General features: G+C 36.0%; 2 protein-coding genes across 5 annotated transcripts in view; one reads left to right on the top strand and one right to left on the bottom strand.

The window, feature by feature from the left end:
• Positions 1-2,285, top strand: part of DKK3 (dickkopf WNT signaling pathway inhibitor 3) — a 68,306-nt gene extending 66,021 nt beyond the window's left edge. For both annotated transcript variants that reach the window (XM_031944167.1, XM_031944168.1), the window contains exons 7-8: positions 260-416; positions 1,528-2,285. In XM_031944167.1, coding sequence (XP_031800027.1) covers positions 260-416; positions 1,528-1,774 — 404 coding nt within the window. In that variant the 3' untranslated portion in view covers positions 1,775-2,285. The remainder of the gene's footprint in view (positions 1-259; positions 417-1,527) is intronic.
• Positions 2,286-6,532: 4,247 nt separating this feature from the next.
• The window catches only part of USP47 (ubiquitin specific peptidase 47), a 95,359-nt gene continuing 75,521 nt past the window's right edge, over positions 6,533-26,370 (bottom strand). For all 3 annotated transcript variants that reach the window (XM_031944164.1, XM_031944166.1, XM_031944165.1), the window contains 14 exons: positions 24,762-24,874; positions 24,370-24,474; positions 22,537-22,744; positions 21,362-21,477; positions 19,607-19,726; positions 14,766-15,543; positions 10,951-11,126; positions 10,673-10,753; positions 9,781-9,896; positions 9,255-9,373; positions 8,136-8,266; positions 7,638-7,685; positions 7,423-7,553; positions 6,533-6,960 (listed from right to left, as the gene is read on the bottom strand). In XM_031944164.1, coding sequence (XP_031800024.1) covers positions 6,786-6,960; positions 7,423-7,553; positions 7,638-7,685; positions 8,136-8,266; positions 9,255-9,373; positions 9,781-9,896; positions 10,673-10,753; positions 10,951-11,126; positions 14,766-15,543; positions 19,607-19,726; positions 21,362-21,477; positions 22,537-22,744; positions 24,370-24,474; positions 24,762-24,874 — 2,417 coding nt within the window. In that variant the 3' untranslated portion in view covers positions 6,533-6,785. The remainder of the gene's footprint in view (positions 6,961-7,422; positions 7,554-7,637; positions 7,686-8,135; positions 8,267-9,254; positions 9,374-9,780; positions 9,897-10,672; positions 10,754-10,950; positions 11,127-14,765; positions 15,544-19,606; positions 19,727-21,361; positions 21,478-22,536; positions 22,745-24,369; positions 24,475-24,761; positions 24,875-26,370) is intronic.

Genomic DNA, 26,370 nt, shown 5'->3' with positions numbered 1-26,370 from the left:
TGGAACAGAGCAGTTTCAGGTGAGTAATGAGGTTGAAAGACTGCAATGGGATATAAAGTGAAGCATTTTATTGAACTACTAATTATTTAGAATCAGTAGGAGTGGGAGGTGAGCAAGTAGAGGCAATGAAAGTAGATCTTTCTCTCTCTCTTTTTTTAACCTTCTGGGTAAGCTCAAGGGTAAGGACACATGATATTTCTTCTGTATCCTCCATGTAGCTCAGAAAAAAGTCCAGTAAGAGTTTGTTGCCCTCTTGCAGGACTCCTGTTTCCTGTGTGCACACCACTACCAGTGGAGGGTGAACCCTGCCACGACCCTTCTAATAGACTGCTGGATCTCATCACATGGGAGCTGGAGCCTGATGGGGCACTAGACCGATGCCCGTGTGCCACTGGTTTAATCTGCCAGCCACACAGGTGAGTTTTCAGAAAAAACAAACAAAAAAACCCAAAAACATTCCTTCAACTAGAACATACCATTTTGACCACTAGGTCCAGCACATCTCACAGGGCCATCTTATTTCAGTTTTTTGGATCCAGGTCTAAGTGTTACTTTGGTAATTTCAAAATCTCAGCATCTAAAAGTTGGAAGGAGAATCGAGACCCTGTACATCAACCCCATTAACTTCTTCTATGGCACTGTTGATGGACACTGCAAGAGTCCTCCTCATATGACAGCCCTTTACAATGTAAAACAGTTTGGATGAGTAGGAAGTTATCCCCAATAATGAGGACATATCTCCCTCTAATATATTCCATTGACAATAATTCTATTGGGGCCAAGCAGTGTAAGACAGATTTGTCTCCTACATACCAGTCCTTCCCATTTCTTGGTGGTACAGTATTTCCACTGTATTGTTTCCAGAGCATGGACTTTGGAGCCATAGAACCAGATTTGACTTAATTACCCGTGTAACATTGGGTCAGCACCAAGTCTCCCTGTTTCTTTGATAAAATGAAGAGGTTGACAAGATGGCTGCTAAAATTAGTTCAGGTTCCAAAATTATGATGCTAATTTTGGTACAATGTATAGGGTACTGGACTTGGAATCTGGAAGAACTGAATTTAAATCCTGTCACAATTACTAGCTATGTGACTTTGAGCAAATTATTTTTCTCAGTCTGTTTCTTTGCCTATAAAATTGTGATTATAGCAGGATCAAGTGAGATAACACATGTAAAAGTGCTGTGCCAACTTCGAAGTGAGATATCTCCATCCAGTGGGTAGCTGGATTATTGAACCAGTGTAGAGAGTGAGTAAATGTAATTAGTGATTCAGATCAATTGAATATGTCAGGTGCTCCTTGGGTTTTTCCATGCATGGAGAGAGAAAATATATTTTTGAAAATGCCTGCAGTAGCCCTTGTGTCCTTGTTTTGGATAATCTTGCTTGAGCTATGGATGCAGAGCTGAAAATTAGAAACATATTGCTGCTTCTGAGTTGGGAGCTGGTCTCCATTAAAGTGCTAAACAAAAGGTTAACGTAGTCACTGGGGAATTGTGACCAAACTTAGCTGCTTGCTTTCTAGGCACAGCTTGGTGTATGTGTGCGAACTATCCTTCAATAAAACAAGGCATGAAGACAAAGAGCATGCATTGACCAATGAGGGCCTTCTATTCAGCTTGCTGCCTGGAGACATTATTGAGGACCAGCAAGATGGAGATCTTGTCCGAGAAGTCCGTAGGGAACTGGAAAACTTGGAGAGAGATCTTTCAGAAATCTCTCTAGATGAGCCTGCTGTGACCTCTGATGTGTTTTATGTAGATGAGATTTAAATCAACAAGGACAGCTTTGTAATCTAGTCTTTTTACAACTGTAATTTTGTGTATATTGTCTTGCTTGTATAGGCCCCAAACACATTCTCTGTTGGATAGAAGTGCAATTCAATAACTAATATAATTTGAGGGAATATTCTTCATGCATGTTAAGATGAGGATTCTTTTTCAGTGTGTTTTCAGTTAATTTACACATCTGGACCAAAAAAAAAAAAAAAGGTTGCAGTGAAAAAACAATTAGGCTTGCTTTGCTTTTGGCCAGATGACTCAAAATTATAGGTATAAAAGTGATTTCTTATTTTTGCACTTGCTCAGCTTAAATTACCCCCAACATTTAATATGAATCCTAGGGAAATGCTATAGCCTCCCTTTAAATTGGTCTGCAAGATTTTGGTAGGATGAGCTGTAAAGGGAAACAATTTTCCCCACCAGTGGTTCTTTAGGGACAGTGAACTTTAGCCATGTACAGAATTCCTTGTAATTTGAAAATATAATCATGGTGAAATGGCAACAACTGAAGTTTCTGAGTATTCTTTATAGTAAGAATCCAGTTAGGCAAATCCCAAATCTTTTGGGGATGTTTTCTACTAGTATAGCTACAAAGCTGCTCAATTAGTGGCAATACTCTTATTACTGTCCCCATTAATATATTTACTTGGGGAAATGGTGGTCCAAAATATCTTCAATCAGCTCCACAAAACAAACAAAAAACCTGTAACTAATGCACTAGAGAAAGGGAATATGTGACTCTTTTGAAGGGCAGCTGAAATGAAATATAATTGTAGAAATGTTCCTTAAATTCTCTCAACTTAAGCATATTTATTCATCGGTAATGCATTCTTATAACTTCCTGGTAGAGACAGATGGTATTTCAAGAGTTCTTTTACAGCATTAGTCTGAGTAACCTGATATGATTGAGGTAAATTGCAAATAATAACAAAAGGTTGACTTTATGTAGTTCTGCTTCACTTAAATCTAATTTACTTGCAAGTCAAGACATCACCTTCATATCATCACTGGTCCTTTTTGAGAATAAAGAACAAACAACAATTTTCCTCCTCCCCCTCCAACAAGACCCAAGGATGACTTAGGACATTTGCAACTTATAAAATTATTGTTACCATCGAGTAAATCTTAATAAAACGGAAAGTTCTGAATTGACTAATTGCTGCCCCATCAGGAGTGCAACGTTTTTTTAAACATGACAACTGTAATTGATGCCAAATTTTAAAATTTTCATGAAAAACTGAGACCAATTCTTAGATTAAGATGAGATATGAGAATCAGTGTGGTAGAGAGAATGGAGACTGGGCCTTGCTGACACACAATGGCTTTGCTACTCAGGGAAAGTAATGACTTGTCAGTGACCCAAGGAACTCTGCAAAGATGCTGCAGATGTGCACTGAAAGATTTTTCTCCTGTACTGTTCCCTATACCAACAAAATCATGGATCAGAGCCGCTATCACTAGCCTCTCCCCCTACAAAAATGGCTAGGAATTATCTCAAAAAAATTAATTCACTGCCTTTCTCTTAAACAAAACCTACCACTCCCCCTCAGCCTTTCTGACCTTGCTGCAGCTTTTAGCAGTTGTTGCAGTCAGGTTCCTCCTTGGCTTCCACGACACTACTTTTCTATTCTTTCCGTTTTCCTTGCTGGCTCATCATTCTCTTCCACCGCTTAAATCATGTTAGGGCTCTTCCTTCTTGTAACAACTAGGTGGCAGACTGGACAGAGAGCACTGGAATTGGAATGGGGAAGACCCGAATTCAAATCAATCCTGACACAAGTAAGGTGACCCCAATCAAATCATTTAAATCGCTTTCAACTTCACTTTCTTCATCTGTAAAATGAAAGATAGGACTCACTGGTCTGAGACGTCAAAAACATTGGCCACCTTCAGCCCACACTGCAGACCAACCAGATTAAAACCTAATTTGGAAACATTTAATGAAACGTGCTAAATATGTGATTTCCCAAGTCAACATGGAACCTGCAGATATTCCGGTGTACAGCTTGGTAGCCCTCCTCCCTGACCTTGAAATTTGACCCCTCTGGTCAAAGTGGAAGCTCTGACCCTCATCTTTCTCATCTCTTCCCACACCTACTTGTATCACTCCCCCAGGGTCCTGACAGCAAGGCCGTCTGCCTCTTCTCCTTCCTTACAGCCATTTGGTTGTCACATTTTGTCACTGCCATCCGCAGGCCTTTCTCCCCACATTCGCTGGCCACAGAGCCAAGACCACCCTGATCCATACCGGCTCTAGGAGAGCCTAACCTTTCAGGGCCCTAGACAAGCTGTCAAACTCTGGTGGTCAGTGCCCTTGGGAAATGTTTATAAAAATACAATTAACGTTAACTTGTGCCTTTCTCCATTGATGCAGTTTCCCCAATGAAGCCTCAGTTCCTGTCCCTGCCTGATCCTGTGGCCTTCAATCGCACTCACCACTCTCCCTGGAGCCACCTGTTTTCCTTCCAAATCATTCCTTACACACCTGCTAAAATGATTTTCTGGTCCAACCAGGTCAGTCTCCCCACTCTGGAACCTCAGTATTTCCCTGCTCCCCACCCTGAGGCCCAGATCATCTTAGCTGCCACTTGGGGCACGTCTGCTGAGCACTCAGCCTGCCCTCCTACATATAGACAGACATCTCAGGAATACACCATCACTTCTCAGCCTCCTTCATTTAAGGGTAACTTATGTTTCTTAGGTTTTCACCTCTTCCAAACCGCTTTTTCCTAAGTTACCTTATTTTCCCTTTTTAAAAAAAACTTGTGTATTTTACATATCCTATTTTCTCCTCTACATGGCTGAATTAAGCTGAGAGCAGGAATAATCAAGGTCCAAAGTTGGTTTCTTGCAGGACAAGGGGATCACTGAAGGCTTACTGAATTGCAATGTCCCTCTCAAAACACTGTGCCCATGACATTGGGCCCATTTTGTATGATCCCAATGCGATAATTCTATGACTGCTGACAGAGATTATGTGAATATGTTCAGAAGTTGTACCATTGTTGTTAAATTTTGTCAAGATTGTCAGTTAGGAACTAATTCTGTAGTCATGGGGTCAAGTGATGGCCACAGACCTCCACGGGTGACGAGACCACAAACTTAAGAGTGTCCCTATCAAAATTGATGCTTGCCACAACTGACTGAAAAAGCATTTATGTGCTCTGAGCCAAGCCCGGCAGCGCTTCGGATCCTTCCTCCAAAACTGTGTTCATCCTCCACATCAGGGGCTGACTTCAGATGGCACTAGCCCACTGAACCAAACACTTTGCAGGTCACTGACTGTGACCTTGAACTTTGGATTTTCTGGGTTTTCATTGCTTTCTCTGACATTTTATACTTGTAAGTCATGTTGGGAGACAAGCCTGAAGTTATCTGAGACAAAAATTTGAGTTCCAAAATTCCAACCATAAGAAATTAATTCCTTAGATGATGTTTAATTCTGAAATATTAACAGGGTAGTTAGAAGATAAGTCCTCTTTTAATGAAAGTTTTTAAAATTGTTTTCCTCTTATACATACAGTATTGAGTAAATTTAACCATTATCTTTGTTTTTTTTAAAAGAAACAATGTCATAAAGCATGTATTTAAACAACTAAATCCAGCACCTACCCAGATTCTAAATCCACAAAAATTTAATAACTAAACACAACAGGATGAACAAATGTTTTATTGGCATGTTCATTGTAGTAAACAGCATCTGGCATGAAAAAGTCTATGGAAATCTTTTTACTGATTTTTATAAGTTAGATGACATTTCCAAAAATTATAGAATCATTTTCATTGATATCTTTATTTAGCAAAGCGAAAACTTGCTGATTCTACAGTCTTCACAACAAATTCGTGTTGAGTGAATCTGTCTTTATGATGACCTAATCTTATTAGCAAGATTATTTTATAAGATTTTAAGACGTTTCCAAAAGTTAAACTACATTTTACTATAAATCAACTTCAAAAATTAAAGTGTGACTTACAAGGGTTCTAGAAGATTCAAACTTGAAGCCTTCAAAAATGAAATGTACAAAAAAGGGCAGCTGAATAGAAAAGCCTCATTAACAAAGAAAGAAAAGCCTATAGGACCCAGCATCGTGAAACCTAACTGAGAATTAAATTTAAATCTGTTGCAATACTTTCAAATGTATACAACTGTACACAATGAAAAATGACATGGGAAAAGATCGGCTATGGTAAATATCTGAACTCCAATTTTGATAAATGTAAGGATAAATTTTATTTACAGTGTTAAATGAAATAGTGAAATTCTTTTCTACATCTGAAACCTAACAAAAATCAATCACAGTTACAATACTGTAGTAAATTGAGTCATCACCTGCTGGGAACTTTCTAATGGGAACCTTTTGATGTTATTTTTGAGAATAATGTTCCTAATACTCGGGGGAAAAAAAAACAAAACAAAAACACCATCACCCCCAAAACAAGCAAATAAAACACCTTCACACTTCTTACTGTTACAGCTGCTTCTGATAATGACACCATCATGTCTTCAGCTCCTACTTTTGCTGTCTTCCCAGTTAATACAAGTTGCATTTACTTCCGAATTATCAATGAGGTAATGTGTGTATCAGTGAAACAAAAAAAATCATTCATTCATTCATGGCCTTTGCACAGCTTTATTATTAAGCTATGAATATCCTGTTTGAGGCTAGTTTTACTAGCTACCATGTGCACATTTTTGTCCTTGTAAATGTTCACGCATTTCCCCCCACCCCCTTTTCCTACTTATAGGGCTTTTTTTTTTTTTTTTATTTGCACATCCCTTTTAGCTTTACAGTACATTTGACTATAGTGCACAACATGATTCCAAGTTCAATCAGCAACCCACTGGTCACTGAGCTTCTGATTGGCGAACGGCATCCAATCAGTGCTGGTGTCTTTGCTTTACCCCTAATGAGTGTCCTGCCATAATGGCACTACACAGTAGTAGCAAACCTTTCCAATTAAAACAAAAAAATCCCCCAGGGAAAATGCTACACTAGAAGAATCAGTCTTGAGTCAAATCTTTATTTGATGATCCGTCCAGATAAATTTTTAGTGCCTTTTCTTTACGAGGAGAGTAGGTTACACGATGTCCAGTTTTCTGGAGCCGGCTGCTTTCCTTTTTCATTAGTTCATTTCTCTGCTCATCTGTTAATTCCAATAATTCTTCAGTTTTATCCCTAAATTCAAATAATCACATCTGTTAGCAATTAGTTAACATTCTATAAGGAAAAAAACATTGTGCTGGTTTGTACAATGCTGATAAATTGAAAAACAGTATTTAAATAACTGAAATCTTCAGTAAGAGAAATAACCAATACCTTCTTTGTTATCATTCCCCTACCTCCTCCAGGCCCTTCCCTCCCCTATTCAGTATTTCTTCATTACTCCTTACCTTATTTAACCAGGAAATTCTAGGATTCCTGTTAGAAGTCAAAGGATCAGTCATTGATGTAGTTATAAAGGATGACACACAGGGTGCCTATCTACCAAAAACAGTCTAGAAGGGTATTAATAAAAACCTGCCTTCAGCAAACAATTAACAAAGACAGCTATCCACATTAACCTGAACTTGGTTTTTTGAATATAAAGATAGTAGTCTACCTGCCTATTGAAGTCAACAAGTATGCCATCAACATTACCTATAAAATATCACCGCACCATCATCACAGATATAAAGGGGCCACACATTCAATGTAGAAACTTTGGGATTCCAATCCAAATCCTGGTGAATTTCTAGGACAGACATGTCACAGGGAAATGTTCCTCTTCCCTGAGGAAGAAAACATATGCCATGAATACATCATTCCAGTAGACACATTGTACTCAAGCACATTATATATGTCATTGATCTCACCTTTGCAAATTCCACATCTTCCAAAGGTATCCCACTGATTTCGCAGAGCTGGGGGGAGGGAGGCGGGGAAGAAGGGGAAAGAACCACAACAAAATATATTTGCGTTGAATTATTTTTCTCAGTGAAATATAAAGTCCCCTTTCCCCCAACGTACATAATAGATTAAAATTCAAAGTATGAAAGCACATGCTATGTGCAAGAAACCACTGTACTACTTTATTATAGTACTGACTCAATTATGAAAATCAGAGCAAGTAATCAAAACTGAAACTCATCTCTTGGTGGCAGTGGATTAAAAAGCCATTCAAACCATTAGCTGCCCTCCCCTCCCCCAAGAAAAACAAAACAAATATGTCAGGTTAAGACTATCATTAAGGTGCTTTCAATATTCCAACTCAAGAGATTGTTTCTGAAAAGCTCTTTAGCTTTAAAAATTAACAATACCTCCCATCCAAAATAGAAAAAAGAAAGAGTACATGATAAATAAAGGAAATTCACCTTCTCTCTCAGTTCATCAACACTACTGCTTTCCAACACTATCTCTTGGAAGGGGTCCAGTATCAGCTCTGTTGGTCTCCATCTTCTGGCCAGTACAGCCAATTGTGACATGGATTTCATCCTCTCCACTTCTAAGAAATTCAAGATTAAGAATTTATCTTCTTGATAAAGAGCAATACATTTTGGCAAAAATGTTCAAAGAAAAGTGGAATTCTAAATACTGTCAGAAATGGAACTGGCAAAAAAGCAGAACAGGTACTGCTGAGTATGTCTTTTTTTTTTAAACTCACATAATTACAGAAACTTGTACAATTTCATCTCCCTCACCCTCCCCACCAGGAGTAACAGTGTGTCCAGGATGATATAAATATAGTGTCACAGCCCTCTCCTCTCTCCCTGGCCAATACCAATTCTCCTTATAATCAACAATTTTTTCCAAAGGTTTCTCAAATGTCACCTGCTCCATGGGGCCCTGCCTGACTGCTACCATTCAAAAACATGACTCTCTTTTCTGATTCCCTATAAACAGTTTATTATGAATCCTCACACATTACAGCCTAGGGTAAGAATACACAAGAAGTGCTTAATAACAATGTGCTGATGAAAACTTCAAAGAGAATGGGACCAAACAGCAACTTCCCTTTTAGTTCTCAGGTCCTGAGCCCTGATATTGCATTGGGTCAGATGCCTGAGGCTAACACCCAGCCCAAATCCCTGATGGAGAGCTGCCCCTAGTTAGAGACATCTTTGACACATCCAGCATATCAGACTCTGGACAGGTCACTCCATTTCTCAGGGCTCCTGACAGATGTGGAAGGAAAAGACTTGCCCGACAGGCGCTGATTTGCATAGGCAGAGCTGTTACTCCTTATCAGGTTCCCTTTACTGTAAAACCATAGCTCTAGTTAAAAAAATAAAATTATTTCTGTCAAGCATACTTTCAATTTTTAGCTCTTATTGTTTCTAAAGAGGAGAGGATCTAATGTTTTTATTCAGAAAGTTAATTTTAATGTAATGCAAGTAGTATGTCTGTATTACTTGCCACTTATTTATTGTCTAATCAAAAATCCAGTTTTTATTAATTTAAAAATGATTCTGAAAACAATTTCTTCATAATACCATCAAGAACTTCAAGGAAAACCTCCCAGTTGCTGGAAATATTAATATCCTCTTCATAGACATGATAATCCAAAAAGACTGTGCCAGGATTCTTCCATGTTTTTTTCCTTAGACGAAACCTGTAAAAGTGTTTAGACATATTAAACTTCTCTCCATTCAAAGTTTTTACCTTAAAAAAATTGATGTGGGGAAATGTTCACTATAGAGAAGGAAAGAGAAAAAGCCACAGGAAAGATGTACTAAAAATCCCTAACACTTGCCTTTGAAGACTTGAGTGTGCCTTCAAACAGATTCAATAAAAGCAGTGCTGTGAAAGCCATCAGGGATGCCCAAGACCATCCTCCTCATGTTACAGAGGAGGAAACGAGCCTCCTCATAGCCAAAAGTCAGTCCTTGTTAAATAAATGGAAGCACCACAATTCTGAGCTCATCTGGCTTTAAAAACATGACAAGCCAAGATGACAGCTGGAAACAATTAATTTATTGCAACCACTTTCCTGCTGAGCAACATGCAGATCCCCTTTACCTGTCAATGCTGACTTCTAGCCCACACTGCTCCCTGAGCTGGGGGATGAGCTCTTCTTTAGACTGTCGAACAGTCATGCCTTTAGCAAAAACCGCATCAAGCAGAAACCTACAGGGCTGCAAATGCAAAAGAACTCGTGAATTCTTTAAGATACAGTCTTTGAATTCAATTGTGCTCTTTCATACTTGTATACTGAAAAAAGACCAAGACTTTAAATAACAAAATGAAAAGAACAAATGGAAGGAAACAGGTTGAGAATATTAAAACCATAAAAGATACAAACTAGAGACCCACAGCAATCAATAGAAAACCAGCAAGACAATAACAGCTTTGAGATATGCCTTGTATTGTTGTACCACACTTTTATTTCTCTCTTTTATGATTTTACTTTTCGAGTCTTATTTTCCCAGATGACAATCCTCTTAAGCAGGGATTTTGTTTTCCTCCACAGTACTCACCACAGAAACTTAAGTATTTGTTCATTATTTAAGAGCTAAGATTCAAATAAAATAAACAATTAGTAGAAGAAAAAAAATCAAAAGCAGATCATATGAATCTTCTTACATGAAATCTCTCTTCCACATAATCCTGCCCATCTTAGATAATCAAAAGCTTTTAAGACAGATCAAAAGTAGTTTCTTCTCAAGAGATGATGGGGAACCCTGAGAGCCAGAACTTAAAACTAATAGTAAAATCTTTTCTCTATTCAAGAATTATTTCAGGTGATGACTTTATTTTGCCACAACTTATGAAGCTACGTTCTAAGTAACAGAAAGATTGCTATCTGAAATGGAGGCAGTCTCCACACTCATGAAGTCACATATTGCTTGAAATAAATGTTCCAAAATCACAAGAAGTTATCTTATTGCGATTTAAAAGAAATGTTCCTTACCTCTTGCTCATTTACTAAAAGCTGGTACACTTTGACTCTGTACTCTCCCTTCTTAAGTGCTCTCCCCAATCTAATTGTAATCTACAAGTCAAAAATAATAATTGTCAGATATATAGTAACAAAGACAATGAAAAATAGTTAACTCAGGGATTAGCTGCCAAGACAGCAGAATTTTATCTTCAAGGCACTCAACTTCAGTTTATGAAGAAATGAGCAAATGATGCTTTCAAATCAATTACTAAAATCTGGTTCTAGTAATAAAAACTATTCTCATTAACCTTGTTGTCATCTGAAAATGATGAAAGTGTTTCATTCAGTCGGATGCTTTCAAACTCTTGATTGCTGGCATATACTCGAAAAACTTTGAAGTGAGAAGACAGAGCTCCAACAAAGGGTTCCAACTGTTGTTTGAAGGTAGCCAGTGTAATTCTTTTATCAACATGCACCATCAACCCTAAGCAAAAATAGTATTTTTTAAAAGCATAAATGCAACTATAAATGAAACATTTGTGCATTTTAAGTAGAAAAGAGTTGAATTTCATTCATGCAATCAATATTTGGGTGCTATATAGTACTTTACTCAGATTCTAAAAAGCACAACACTGAACTGAATCCACACACTTGTTTTGAAAATGCTCTAAAATAAATCCTAATGAAATGAAAATCTTTTAGAGATGTATAAGTATTGATTTCTATGAAAAATAGAAAGCTAATTTCCCTAGTGACATCTGTAAGTACAGGGAAAATAACGTATATGACATATATACCCAAAGATTATAATTCTTAAAATGTTACCAATTCATTAACTCCTGGACAACATTTTTAAAAATTATCTCTTTGCCCCCCCCCCCATTAAAAAACTTTTTTTTTTTTTTAATATACTTGGATATTAAAGGGAAAAGTACATATAGGTGATTACATAAAACATCAGTGGTTTAATTTCAAGAAAAGCTATTCAAGCTTAAGTCTTGCTGTGGTTACCTTCTCTTAAACTATTTATTAACTACTAATTTTTTCTAAATCATGGAGGTGGGATCTTCTAGAAATTCCATCAATTTAATGCATATTTCTATTATTCAAAACTAAATAATGCTTACTTTAATTTGCCATTCCTATTATAAAAAAGAACAGTACTTCACATTTCTTCTCCTAATACTCAGCAAAGATTGTATTTTTCCTAGAAAGCAGGAATTGAGGGGCAGCTAGATGGCAGAGTGGATAGAGTACCAGCCTGGAAGTCAGGAGAACCTGAGTTCTAATGCGCAAGTTAATACTTCCTAGCTGTATGACCCTGGGCAAGTCACTTTACCCCAACTGTCTCAGAAAAAAAAAGGAAGAAAGAAAGCAGGAATTTCTGTGAAGTTTTGCTCCAATAGCATTTTGTTTCAGTGTCATAAAGGTCCTCCCAGAATTGTCTTCCATGATATTAACTGCAAGAATTAAGAAATATTCAGCCTATTTTCTCTGGTTTGCTTTAATCCATACAAGAAGCACTTATTAAATCCATTATATATGCCAAGTACTGTGTAACTGCCATCCATGAACTGCTGAATGTACTCCTTTTTCAAACAACTGTTATTTTTAGACTATGGAATACAGTACCATGAGCTGATTTATTACACTTATGCCGCTGTCTGTCCTATCTCCTATTTGTCTTTGGTCAAGTTTCAAGGTGTGCCCACCCAGTTGGAGTAGTCTAGTAACTACTTCAAATACTCCTTTGTGAGGGGCTGTAAACTCCTAAAAATAAGAACCATGTCTTGTGCTCTATGAAGCACCCAGCAGGGTGCTATATAAGGATTTGCTAATCTATACATTTTATAATTTATAAACACTGATCGTATGACTTTCCCTTAGTCTTCAACTCTTCAGGCTAAAAAAGGCTATCATACTATTTCAGTGCCCCAAACCTGGATCATTTGATTTCCTAATGCCTGCAAGGCATGATATGGTGGCCACACACACAAAAAAAATGTAAGAAACATTTCCAGTGTAAATGTAGTATGGTTTCTTTACATAAGTAGAAAAGATAGAATTTTTTTTTCAATTATTCATTCTCATTGTTTTCAGGAAAAGGTCTATGATAACCATTAACTTTCCTGGTTCATATCTAAAGGCCAAATATTTATTTTTTAACAATTATTATTAGAATCATTGCTCTCTTGATGAATCAATTTAAACTTTCCTAGACAAAAACCTCCTCCATTCAGTCACGTGATTTTGCGAAACCTTGCTGCAGCTTTTGGTCATTGGCTTTATGCACAATCCAGGATTCAATGTTATTTGCCAATTTGAAGATTTCCTAGGTATCTACTTAAAATTAGTTATAAAATTATTATGATGAACGAGATCCAGCCTAACTCAGTGTAAGACTTTATTGTTTACAGTTTTCTTTTCAAAGACATTTATGTTTATTCCTAAATTGTGTTCGTTGTCTTTAAATAAATTAATTCCCTGTGACAAAAAAATTTGTTAAGGAAAATTTTTCAAAAAAGTCAAGTAGCAATTAAATCATTCATTATAAATGGTTCCCCATCAACATTACTATATCTCATTTAGATGATTTTTAAATCACTTTGTCAGACATGGCTACCTTCCTAAAAATACTGCTGACAGAACACCTATCAGACATCCTTCCTAAAAATATTGCTGACAGAACACCTATCAGATATACAGACTAACTCTTCTTTATTAAAGATTCTGTGAACTTTCCCAGAATAGACCTTTAACTCCTTAGTTTTTGGAAACCTGTCAGAAAGCTCCCTTCTACTGGCAATTTGCTATCTGAAATTTGCTATTTTTAATAACTGGTTACAACCTTTACCTAATAAGGAAGTGATTTATCCTCAAGTTTTGGGTGAGGAATGTATTGATGATAGGGAAGGGATAAGGACATCAATGAAAAAGAGGTATACTGCAGAAAAAAGGAATGTGCATCTCACAAGTCAACCCTAAAATGTACAAGGAAGTGAAGTGAGTGTATGGTGAAATTAATCTGATCTCTCTAATTGCATCATGACTAGATTTTCATCAAGTTTCTTTAAACTTCTTGTTTAGAGATCTTCTAATAACTGGTTACATATAGTTTGTTAGTTAGACAACTTTAGAGGTTTAGAACAAGGGTTCCTAACTTTTTTTGTATCACACCTCTCACACCCCTACCTGGTTTGTGCTCCAAAACCCCCAGTGGTAGTCTGGCAAAGCTTATGGATCCTTTTCAAAATAAAGTTTTTAAATGCATTAAATAAAATAGTTAAGATTACAAAAGAATCCAATTATATTGAAATACAGTCACCAAAACTTACAGCAAACAAACAAAATTAAGCTCCTGGACCACTGGTTAAGTCTGCATTTTCTATTACTTGATCTAATTTTTAATTGGTCCACTTCAAAAACTCATTGTATGGGAGCAGGACTGTTCTTAATATGCTTTTCAGTAAAGATTGAGAGACACATTTGATTTATTTCAATACTTTTTTTTTCTGCTCCTTAGATGTTTTATACACTGGGATCACAACTAAGTGTCCAGAAAGACTTTCTACTCTGATATAATTTAAAAAATTTATTATTGACAACTGAGATATACCCTAGTTTTTTCAAACTTTTCTTTAGCAAAATGAAAAGATTTTTTCCTTAATTTCTCTTTTCCTATTCATGATGACATTTTCTTTTCTCTTCCTGAAGAGAGTCATTAAAAGAAAATCTAGAATATTCTGCTCCTGGGTTTTTGAATATGACATACTTCTTCAACAGTCCCCAAGCTTTCCGTTTTCCCCCAACCAAAACCATCATTTTATCATAATTACTTTTTCTAACATAAACAAATTTTAATCTCTTTTGTCAGAAAGGTTGAATGTGTTGCATTTCTATATGTAATCTACATGTAAATTCACCAATTTAATTTCAACAAGAAAATTATAATAAAAGCTACAAAGGGCAAGGTTTTACAACCCTGCATCAACTTGATGACTTTCACAAATGGATTTAGAAGTGAATGGAATGGACTTTAAAGACTATGTATACATCTAATTGCAATCTTTAAGTAAGATGAACATAGGTACTGACTTGTGAAGCTTTAAAAAAAATTACATACATTTATGTCCTTCCCCAGAACCTTCATCTGCAGGATAGGATTCTGCTTTGAAATATATGTACTGTGTCTCTCCCCTACTCTTGCCACTTTCATCATATTCACTGTCAGTTCCAGAGTCTTCTTCAGCTGTATCCCAGGTCTCCTTTTTTCCTTCATTTGCCTTAGATCTTCTACTACTTGTGATACTATGAGAGTCAAGTCCATTAGCCAAAGGGATCGGGGCACTGTCTGCATTGCACAAAGTGTCACTACTGTGACTGGAACTAAGAATGTCACTGTCCACTGAGCTTGTACTCCTGTCATTGTTCACATCAGAGTCGGATCGCTCTTCAGACTGGAAATTTTCTGGATCAGAAGTGGGAATCTGCTGTTCAAGTTCTCTGGTATCTACTGATCCTGAAGAGTCTCTCTCATTTAGAGGTGATTCAATGTTTTCAAAATCACTTGTCTCTGTACTCTTGCTACTGTCTCCATTATCTCCATCCTGTTGCTGTCGAAGAGACAAGCTTTTAAGCTTTTCAGTACTTTCTTCTAAGATAGCCTCTACAGATTTTAGGCTACCTAGAGGTCCTTTAACTCGTTCACAAGCATCATCCATGTTGCCAGAATCCCCACCAGCTTTCTGGTACACTGTCCTTTTAGAATGAGATCCTGGAGATTGTTCAGGTAATAAAACAAACAGTCTGATTGTATTTGCATGTCGATCCAGCAATTTCCACAAATGAGAATCTGTAAAGGCCATCTGGTGATCCAAAGACTCAGAACTTTCGACAAATACCTAAATGTTAAGGCAGAGAGTTCCGTTACATCATCATAATTTTGGTTCTCAGGTATGACATGAGAGTTATAGTATGCACATAGAAGTATATATATTGAATTGGGTCAAACATTTTTTTATTTATGTGGTAAGACATTTAAGTTCAAATGTTTAAGTCAGTACATAAGCTTGCTGCAAAGAATGAGAACTTTGCAGAGTTATTCTCATTAATTAATCTTTTATGTTTAACATTCTACTGCTTGGGAAAATAAATTCTAAACCTTACAGTCATATTAAGTCTGAAAAGTTTAATAAAGATGTGTTGCCCTTTGTAGACAAAAGATGGGGCTGGTCAGGACAGTGAATAATGCATACATCCACACATTTGTGAGATACGTGGCTGACTACCAGTGGTATTGCCAACCAATAAGAAAGATTTTCTTTCTTAAAAGTTAACTGACTTGTATGGAAATAGAATCTGCAATCTGGATTTCACCAGCATCATGTTCTAATTCATTATTTCTTAATGAGTGAAAGGAACACTTTGAAGTATCATGAAAAAATCCTTGAAATGTCACAAAATCCTAGGTTTCTTCAGAGATCTTTTCTCATTTTTAATCAGGGTAATGGCAATTATGTAATTGCAGTGGTAATTATAGTGGGGGGAAAAGAAAGGATGGCAAATGTGTGTACATTCATAGAAAATGGTAATCGAAATAACAAATGGATAGACCAGTAAGCCTGACAAGGCCACAAGTATGTATGGATTTTAATGTGAGTTAAAAAAGGATATACTAAGATGGTTAAGCTTAGAAATGAAAATGTTTAATATGTAACAATGGAAACATTTTAATACTCTGGACACTGAACATTTCCTGGTTTCAGTTTCCTTTTCTATGAAATGAAGTGGTTAAATTAGATGCTTTCTAAGGTCTCTACCTGTTTTTAATAATCTAATAAATACTATAAAAGATAATTAAGTTCACATTGGAATTTGTCTGTAAATTTTATAAAGGAGGAAAAATTTTCTAAAGTAGAAAAAAGTGTGAAAGTAGTGTGCCTTTCATGGGCAGACAGGTGGTACAGTAGATAGAGAGAGCACTGGGCTTAGAATCCCAAGACTCATCTTCCTGATGTGTCTGCCCTCAGACACTTACTAGCTGTACAACCTGGCCGTTTGCCTCAGTTTCTTCCTCAGTAAAATGAGCTGAAGAAGGAAATGGTAAACACTAAGGTTTCTGATAAGAAAATCCCAAATGGGATCCTGAAGTCAGACAGGACTGAACAATAAAAAACGATGCCCTCCTCATTCTTCCAAATGTACCATTTCATGCTGTGCTTTCTCAGAGATGATGGCACCAAAGCTCCATCTGGAATGAGTCCTCACTGCATTACGGATTTGGTTTTAACAAAGCATGTATTTCCCATGTTGTATACTGTGGTAAAGAAACTAAAAATCAGATGCCTTCTATTAAAATGCAATAAAAAGCTGATTTGAAATCTCAATTGTGGCGGTATAATAACTATTGCACACCATCATTTACATTTTGTTTGGAAATTTAACTATATGACTTTATGGTACTGTTTATTTTTGATAGTAAAATCAATCTAAGAGAAAGTTTAAAAACAAAATCAGAAATGCTCAAAGAAAGGTGAAAGGAAAAGGCATTCCAATGGACTCATCAGGAACACATTCAGATTCAGAGACATCATTACTAGCTTGAAGCCTCCAAAAAAGGAAAGGGCCCATATGCAAATATTTATTTATAGCAACTCTTGTCATAGAGCAAAAAACTGGAAATTCAGGGCCATCTAGTGGTGGCTATCACTCTTAATACATATAATACACCTATTCTCTTCTCTTATTGCACTATACCACAGGGGATGATTTCAGAAGTATCTGCGAAGACTTTTATATAAACTGTTGTAGTATGATAAGCAAAAGCAGGACAATACATCATAAATTTAATGTTCAATCACAATGCTGGAAAACCAGTGAAGATGATCGCTCATGATCTCACAGAGGTTGGATGTAAACAGAGCCCAAGTAGAGATTTTTTTTGTTTTTGTTTTTGCTTTACTATACAGATTTTGTTACTTTTTTCTTTTATTTTTTTTGAGGAGAAAGGGAAGGGATAAAGATAATAATAATGATGATACAATAATAACAGATAAAGTTTATATAGTGCTTACCATGAGCCAAGCACTGTGTTAAATGCTTTTATAAATATTATCTCATTTGATCCTTACAGTAACCCTGGGAAGTAGATACTATTATTATCCATTTTACAAGTGAGGAAACTGACGCAGGCAGAGGTTAAATGACTGGCCTAGGATCATACTAAGTATCTGAGGCCATCTTCAAACTCAGGTCTTCCCACAACTCTGAAGGGGAGTGAAGATTGAGTGTGGGTTTTTCTCCCTCCCCTCTTCCCCCAAAAAGAATAGAAGGAATCACAGACAAACAGGACAGCTTTGAAAGTTACATGTTGTATTTATTATATACTTAAAAAAGAAAAGCAAGCTCTTTGTAATGGAAATTCACAGTCTCATGTACAATCCTTTCTGTTCTACAATGTAGAGGGAGATGTTTACTGTATTTGGTGTTTGAGTTCAGAATAGAAATAAAATTGAAAAAAAATACAGACTCCTATTTCTCACTGTTGCCCTCCCTCTCATCTGCTGACCGATCCTGGCTGTAGCTTGCTTTATTTCAAAATATTTCTCTGGGTCTGGAAAAGGAGAAAAAGAGGCAACTCTAGTAGCAGCATGGCAAGCAAAAGTTAACTTTCTGGCATGGAGTGAAGTGGTAAATGGCAGTAGAACATAGTTGCTAGAGAGTTGGCCTCAGTTGGAAAGATTTCTGTTCAAGTCTTGCCTTGTATGAGCCTGGGTAGGACATTCAAGGACTCAGTTCTCCAGTTCAACCTCTAAGGGGCAGAACAGCTGCTGGTCTGCAATGGTAGATGGAGATCACTATACTGATGATGCTCTAAATCTGGCCCCACTTCCCCCACTATAAAAAGGTGCCACCAGATTAGGAAATTAAAAGACCAGGCAACACTCACTATTGAGAAGGGCATATTGATTACTGAAAAGTCAGTCAGAGAACAGTGATAACAATTTAAGAGTGAGAAGGTTTAAGAAAGATGCTGAAATAAAGGGCAGGAAAATGAGATCAGCAAAATAATCAATAAAAAAAAAAGTAAAGCAAGAAGTCTTTGAGGATGTGATAGAGCTAGAGCAAACCAATGAAGGTGGGCTTCAATATGCATGAAAATTGTAATTACTGGAAAGCAAAAATAAATCCAAAAAAGAGAAAATCATTGACTTTTACTCCTGGAAGGGAAAATGATTCAGTGAGCTCAAGCTTTGTAAAGGATTTCCCCTATGCAAGGTTTTTCACCCAGAAGAACTTGATGCTCTTAGGGCAGGAGCTGTTCTTACTGTGGGTCCAAGAAGGGCCCTGCCACTGAGGCCCGTCCCTCCCCCATACCTGGTTTTATAAGGGAGGGTGGGAATGGCAAGGGGAGGAGTTGGCTGATTATAGGATAGGGTTTAAGAATAGTCAAATAGAGAGGAAAGAGGGGCCAATATGTTAGAAAACAAATATTTCATAAAGAAAATGGTATCTGATTTATCTTATAGAAAAAACAGGCCTGAGCAAAGTAGAGAAAAGAAGGGTATTCCAAAGGGCATTGTATGCTCAAAAAGATGGAGGTAGAAAGATGGGCCTATGGGAAGACTAACCTAGCTGGAATCAAGCTTGGGAAACAGGACGAGAAAGCTGAAAAGGGAGGTTTTTAGGAATCTGTATTCTGTTTGGAGTAAATATGACAATGTAGGGAATGTAAGAGGCAATAAGGCAGAAAACAATGAGCTCGAGTGCCACTTCTGACTTGTCTGTGTAGTCCTAGGCAAGTAACCCACTCTCTCCAGGAAAACATTTTTAAGATAAAAATTTGCAAATAGTTACATGGCAGAGGGAATTTCCTCACTAGGAATTTCTTGTATCCATGAAATCACAAGTTCAAGCAAAAAAAAAAAAAAAAAAAAATGTAGGAAAGAGTCATTAAAGACACACCTTGTTACTTCTAAAGAAGCCTTCAGCCTTCAGTGTTTTACTGGGCACATTGAGAAGACGCAAATCATTGTAGCAGCGTTCTAGAACTATTCTCATCGTTTCAGCAGGCAGCTGTATAGTCTACAAAGGAATCACAATTATAGGAGAGTACTTTTATTTTACAAAAAACTCTAATTTAGAATTGGTCAAGAAAAATTTACCTCCTCATGGCTGACATTTAACTATCTGTACCATACATAATTAAACTAAATTACTTTCTTTATATTATATTACCATCAATAACATTCTGACAACTCAAATAAAGGCCCAAATCAAAGACCGAAGAGGAAGAGGGAATTTTGTCCAGCAACATCTCATGATGTCTATGGAAATGACCAGGGGAACCTCTCCCAATCCCTGATTGCAGTCTCTTAGTTTAAAAGTCCAATATTACTGTATGGGTAAAGGCATAAATCAGTGGTAGGCTGATAAAGAAATTGTCAATATCCAGTACCAATTTCCAGCAATATAAATGAATAGAGCTACTTCTTTGTCTTTATTCCCTCACAGAGAACATAAGTTAAGAAAGCTACATGGGAGACACCTGCGTAAGTACTAATGATTCTCATTGTGCTGATTCAGAATTGCCCCTCTGGCATTCCCCCTACCTCCCACCCTGTTCCAATTAGCTGGCAGGCTTTTCATTCTTGAACATGTTCATACACACCTCTATCTTTAAATGAATGGCAAGAACAGAAAAACATATGATGTCAGATAAAAGTCAAAAAGGACTTTTTAACAAAATCTTCCCATCTTCCTCAATCACAACATGCTGAGAGAGGATCTCTCTGCTATAGTGGCTAGAGAACTAGTCTGGGAAGTCAAGACCCACCTCTGACACTAAGTTACAAGTTATTTTACATATTAATACTTCAGAGAATGTCCTTATGACTAAGTCACAGAAAAATTGTTCATCTCTATTGGTAAAGGCAGTTTCCACACCATGAAGAGTTCTCCATGGACTCTCAAACTTCTATCTACTCTTTTTCTCCTCAATAAAAACTCAAAACTAATTCCAAAATTCTAGTATATGTGTCTACTTAGGACAATATTATCTTTTACAATTCAAGAAAATGTACACATAGTTCTAATAAGGATTAAAAGCACTGCATTTTGTTACTTTTGAACAAAAAGGAGAAAGATTAACAATCACCAGAACATCCTAATTTTTACAAATGTAAAATGTACAGGCAAAATATTCTTTGAATGAAAGTACAAGGATAATTTGGGAAATATATTTTAATGTGTAGCAGCAGTATGACTCTAGTGTAGGGTTATCACAGATCACGACATGTTAACATGATTCTCATTCTATACTCTCACAGCACTGCATACTTTTCTTGCCTTAGTAGACTCCATGATTTGTCAAAGGCATATGGTAGATATGCAAAAAATGTTTACTGAATAAGGTGTACTTGGAATATTCCTAAAATAATTCTTTTGGGTGAATGAGGATGAACAAATATTTACAGTCAAAACTTTTAAGAACAATCTTAAAAACAAACCAAAAAAAACAAGGAAAGAAAAATGCCAAGCATTTTCAAAAACAATACTAGCATTGTCCTTTGAAATGTGTTATTGAAAGAAATGCAATCATTAGACACCCTTCTTAACAATGATACTCAAGTTTATGTGTGCTAAAAAACTAAGCATGAATCTACATTAGATATAGAAATTATTTTCCTCCACACACAGACTGTGTTATTTAAAACTTACCTTTGAAATAAGTTGCTTAAACTCGGCGACTGTTTGATTTAAATAAGCTCGTACACTAAATGGAGGAGCAACAGACTCTGCCTTTATATCAACCACATGGACCTTCACCATCACCTCTGCCACATGCAACAAACATAAGAATAGCTAAGTACTTAAAGAACTGACTTCAACAAGACATTTGTAGTATGATTTTCAATACAGTCACAATGATGGAAGTTCTCTTTTTATAAAAAAGAATCAAAAAACACAACACACATTTAGGAAGGTGCTCTCTGCCACTCTTCATAAAAAGTTGTTCTTAACAGCAACAAGCCTTACACAGAACAGAGTCAAGTCTTGAGAATAATGTTTAAGGTGATCTATGAGATATAGGGGAAGGAAAACCAGTTTTAGTTGGAAGGCTTTGTTTGTCATCCCAGATTTCATATTTACAATCTGGGTAACCATGGACAAAGTACTAAGTCTCAAGGAAATTATCCCTAAGATGAGGTTAATATGGTTCACAGAAATAGAACCTGAAGAGATCTTAGATGTTACAGTCCAACTCCCTTGATTTACAGGTGAGGAATCTGAAGCTCAGACAGGTTAAATGACTTGCTATGGGCCACACAAGTGCTAATTTATAGCTGGGATTTCAACCTAAATCTTAACTCCAAATCCAGAATTTCTTCTTACTGAGTCCATACCTGCCTATGTTACAGGAATACTGTAAAGAAATTGCTATGGATTCATTTAAAGTAATATGAAAACTCATACTCAAACACATTTTATTTTCAAATATCTGTTCCCAATATTGCTGAGTAATAAAGTCAGCCTTTTGACTATAGGATCTTGTCTAATTTAAGGAAGAAGGATAATTATCTTCATTCTGCAATTGGGTTATTTGTATTCTCTGTATATTTCTTTGTACATACCCCTTTTGAATTTTTAAAAAGTTGTTATTACTAATTATGTGACCCTGGGCAAATCACCTAATCCCAATTGTCTCAGGAGAAAAAATAGCTTGTTCACAAATACTTCTTAATTTGCCAAAGTCATTCTAAATTTTGAGAATGAGGAAAACTGTTCAAATCAAGTTCTTTAGACTTAAAAATAGAAAAAAAAAACACTCACTACCATATTTATTATGAGTAGCTTAAAGTACACAAAATTCTTAATTATATTGTATTTCTTACCACCAGGTTTATAAGACTGAAAAACCTGATCAGGTTTTTTGATTTCCAAGAGCAGATCAAACATGTATGTTGATTTGACTCCACCAAGTAGAAGTCCCATTGGAGTATCCTCTTCTCCTTCATATGACCTCTCTAGATAATCATGAAACTCATCATACTTAACAAGACGACAGCAGTCCAGGGGAATGGCTTCTTCTAAATCCATCACCTAAAATTGGAAAAAATTACCATTCAAACTTTTTTTAATCTCAGTATTATTACATGGAGTTATAAATATATACTTGTGACTTGTATAGATACACAAACTGATTTAGAGGCATAAATTAATTTTTTTTTAAATTCTATCTTTATTTTTTACATCCTCAAATGAAATTTTAAATTATTAAACATGCAATTCATGTAACAAAATATTCCAAATATAAAATACTGTTTTCTAATGCAAATTTCAAAGTTAAAACTACACTCAAAAGTCAGGGTACTACATAGACTATAAAACTTGTGAATCCTAAGGGAGAAAACTCCATCATATGTTCAATTATAAAGCAATAATTACACTATTTGTTTACTATTAAATGAAGGAATTGGTGTTGGAACCTAGTTCTTCTGCCTTTAAATTTAAATTCTCATTCCACTATACTTGGGGTATCAGGCAGTCATTGTCCTGTATTAAGAATCCTGTAAGCTGCATATTGCCTTAGTTTTTACATTTTAAAACTAAAATGTTATCTCTATTTTCATTATGTTAAATATTTCTCAATTCTTTCAGCTTTTCAGCTTTGATCACTTTGATCCTATTTCACATGTAAAGGCACCTTGTAAAATGTACAATGCTACAGAAATACTCAATACTGCTGCTGCAGTATTCACTGATATGTGCTAAATCGAAGTTATTCATAATCACATAGCATACCAGAGGAAAAACCACAATTAATATAAAGGATATCTGACATTTTTTTTTTTGACTTAGGCAACTGGGGTTAAGTGACTTGTCCAGGATCACACAGCTAGGTATTATTAAGTATCTGAGGCCAGATTTGAACTCGTCATCCCGACTTCAGGGCCCAAAAGTCTACTCGCTGTACCATTTAGCTGCCCTAGCATGAAACTTTTTAAAAAAAAAAATTAATTAAAGACAGGAAGTTTTATTATTTGATTCTCACATTATGATATGTGATGATGATTATTTGGTTTTACTTTGCTACGACAAAATTATTAAAATGTATAAGTAGTATTTCTTCTGAAAAGGAAAGTATCAGCTTTAATATTAAGCCCAAACCAGTCTAATTCATTTTGAAAACATGAACTTTATCAAAGTGGAACTGACTGTACTACATGGGAGGGATGTAAAGTATAGCCTTTGAGAGAATCCCAGATCTAGGAACAGGACAACTATTTAGGTTCCTTCAATGGGTTGTTTTCACTACCATCTCTGGACAAGTGCTGGTGTTGGGTCCAAAACTGAGTAGATAGAGAATGAATTAGTTTACAATTGGAAATGTGCACAGGGCTTTACTATAAAAGAAAGTAAAAATAACAGAAAATCATGGAATAAATGTCACAAAACTAGTTGTCTGACTGATATAATGGGATCTCTAAGATACTAAAATAAGAGGGCTTTCCAGCTTGAAGATTTACAATGAAGAAGACACTCATGGACAAGACTGTCAAAATGAGACCAAGGTTTTGGCTTGTACCTACTGTAGGAGAATCCTCATCAAAAAAACCCCACAAATCTAATCACCATTCTCTTATGTAAGAATGGTCACAGATTGGTAAAAATATAAATGTTCTTTACTGAAATGCAAATCTAACAAATAGTTTGAGTCAACATACCTTATAAGCTATTTCTACTGCTTCTTTTAAGGTCTTATCTTTATGAACCTCCAATTTATTTTCCATCATCACTTGTTTCACAGGATGCATGCAGAACAATTTTATCTGTAACACAATTTGTAACATAAATTTAGTCAACATTTAATCAGACCTAAATCTACATTTTCTTAAGTATCCTTTTCCCACCAAAACAAAACAAAAAAAACTAATGAGCTTTGCTAATAAAAATGTTTTTATTTTAAAATACTTGAATTGTTATTTAGTAATCATAATTTTGTTATCTCATAATTATTTAAAGAACTTCACTAATGTGTCAAAATAACAAATGTTAAACACATTTTATTCCATTGTGAGAAAGTTCTTTCTTCAGATAAAGGTAAGAGAAATCTAACCTTGCAGGTATTTCGCTCAATTTCACGTTGCTTTTTTTCTTGCTCTTCCAGTTCTTTCTCTTTTCGCACCAAATTCTTAATGTGCTCTGGGTAATCTTTCACTTCTAAAAATTCTACCAATAATAACAATAACAATCAGGCATTTTCACTCTAATTGAGCTCTTTTATCCGCCCCCCAGTGCTTTTGCCAATGTATAACAACTAAGACAGCTCTTTCCCTAGACACAGATCTGAAAACGATCCCATCTGCACCATGTTCCATATCCATTTCTCATGCTAGCATGTTAGTCAACTTGCTTATGAGTTGAGTTTTAAAGAATGAATCTAAAAAAGTTAGCATTTATACAGCACTTTTAAGTTTTGCAAAGCACTTTGTATATATGATCTCCTGTGGTCCTCACAACAACCCTGAAAGAAAGAACTACAGCAGCCAGAAATTAAGTGACTTGCTCAAGGTCCCACAGCATGTGAAGAAGGATCGGAATTCAGGTATTTTTGACTCCAAATCTAGTCTCATATAACTATAATAAATAAGATGGGACACTTCCCATTTTGGCTTATAAAGACAGGGAGAAAGATAAGAGAGGGAAAGTATTAGATGGTGAGAGAGAAAGGGCTGGAGCACAATAGAAGTGACAGTGAGAGAGAGGTGGCAGACCTGTGATTTCATTGGTGTAAGGAATCAGTAAATTCCTAACAATATGGATAAAGCAACTGCTTTATAACTTATCTAGAACTCAGGTCTTAATGTACTTGTACACACGTAAACTATAATTAGTGTCATCATTACCAATGGAAACTATGACAAATCTAAAATGAATCAATACATTTTGTCAAAAATACTCAAGTTCCCACTAATCCTGAGATTAGCCTAATGCATAAATATAAGACACACATTCTCCTGAGTCTGATAGCTGTGTACCTTCTCATTTATTCTTAGTAATCTATGGAGATGACTTATGGAAATTATGGACATAATGCCCATAGGAAGACAGAGTTCAAATAGCATATATCCTATTTCCATTCAATAGTTGTTTGCCAATTTCCTGCTACATACAAGGGTTTGTGCCAAGCATTAGAGACAAAACTAAAAATGAGGTTATTTTTCTCTGGGAGTGAGAATAAACATGAATAAGCTGAATACAAAGAAAAGGAGGAACAGATAATTAATTAGGGTAATCAAGGAGGGTTTAGCTAAGTCTTATAGGAAAATAAGCATTCTGAGGGACCACAAAAAAAAGCATATATTTCAAGCATGAAGAAAATACAAGGAGGTGGAATTTCGAGGACATGGTTTGGGAAATAGCTGAAAGTCTAGGTTAGCTGCAATGCTGAGTTTGTGAAGGCAGGGGGGAAAAAAAAAAGGCTGGAAAAGTGAGGAAACCTACACTGGACATGGTTTTAAATAAAAGGCTAAAGAACTTAAAGTGTATCCTATAAGCAATGGAAATCCAAAGGTTATTCAATAGGGGCAATATATTTTTCCAAAACTTCAGCTCCAAAAGCCCATGTCATTTTTCTTGGCTTTAGGTTACTTCAGTTTCCTATCATTTGAAGAATTCTCTCAAAGGAACAGGTGCATATATATTTATTTGTACCATGACTAGTC

Source organism: Sarcophilus harrisii, chromosome 6 (assembly GCF_902635505.1).
Source record: "Sarcophilus harrisii chromosome 6, mSarHar1.11, whole genome shotgun sequence".
In the NCBI taxonomy this organism is placed as follows: Eukaryota; Metazoa; Chordata; class Mammalia; order Dasyuromorphia; family Dasyuridae; genus Sarcophilus; species Sarcophilus harrisii.
Note: the sequence above shows the minus strand (reverse complement) of the source record. Positions and strands in the feature narration are given on the sequence as shown.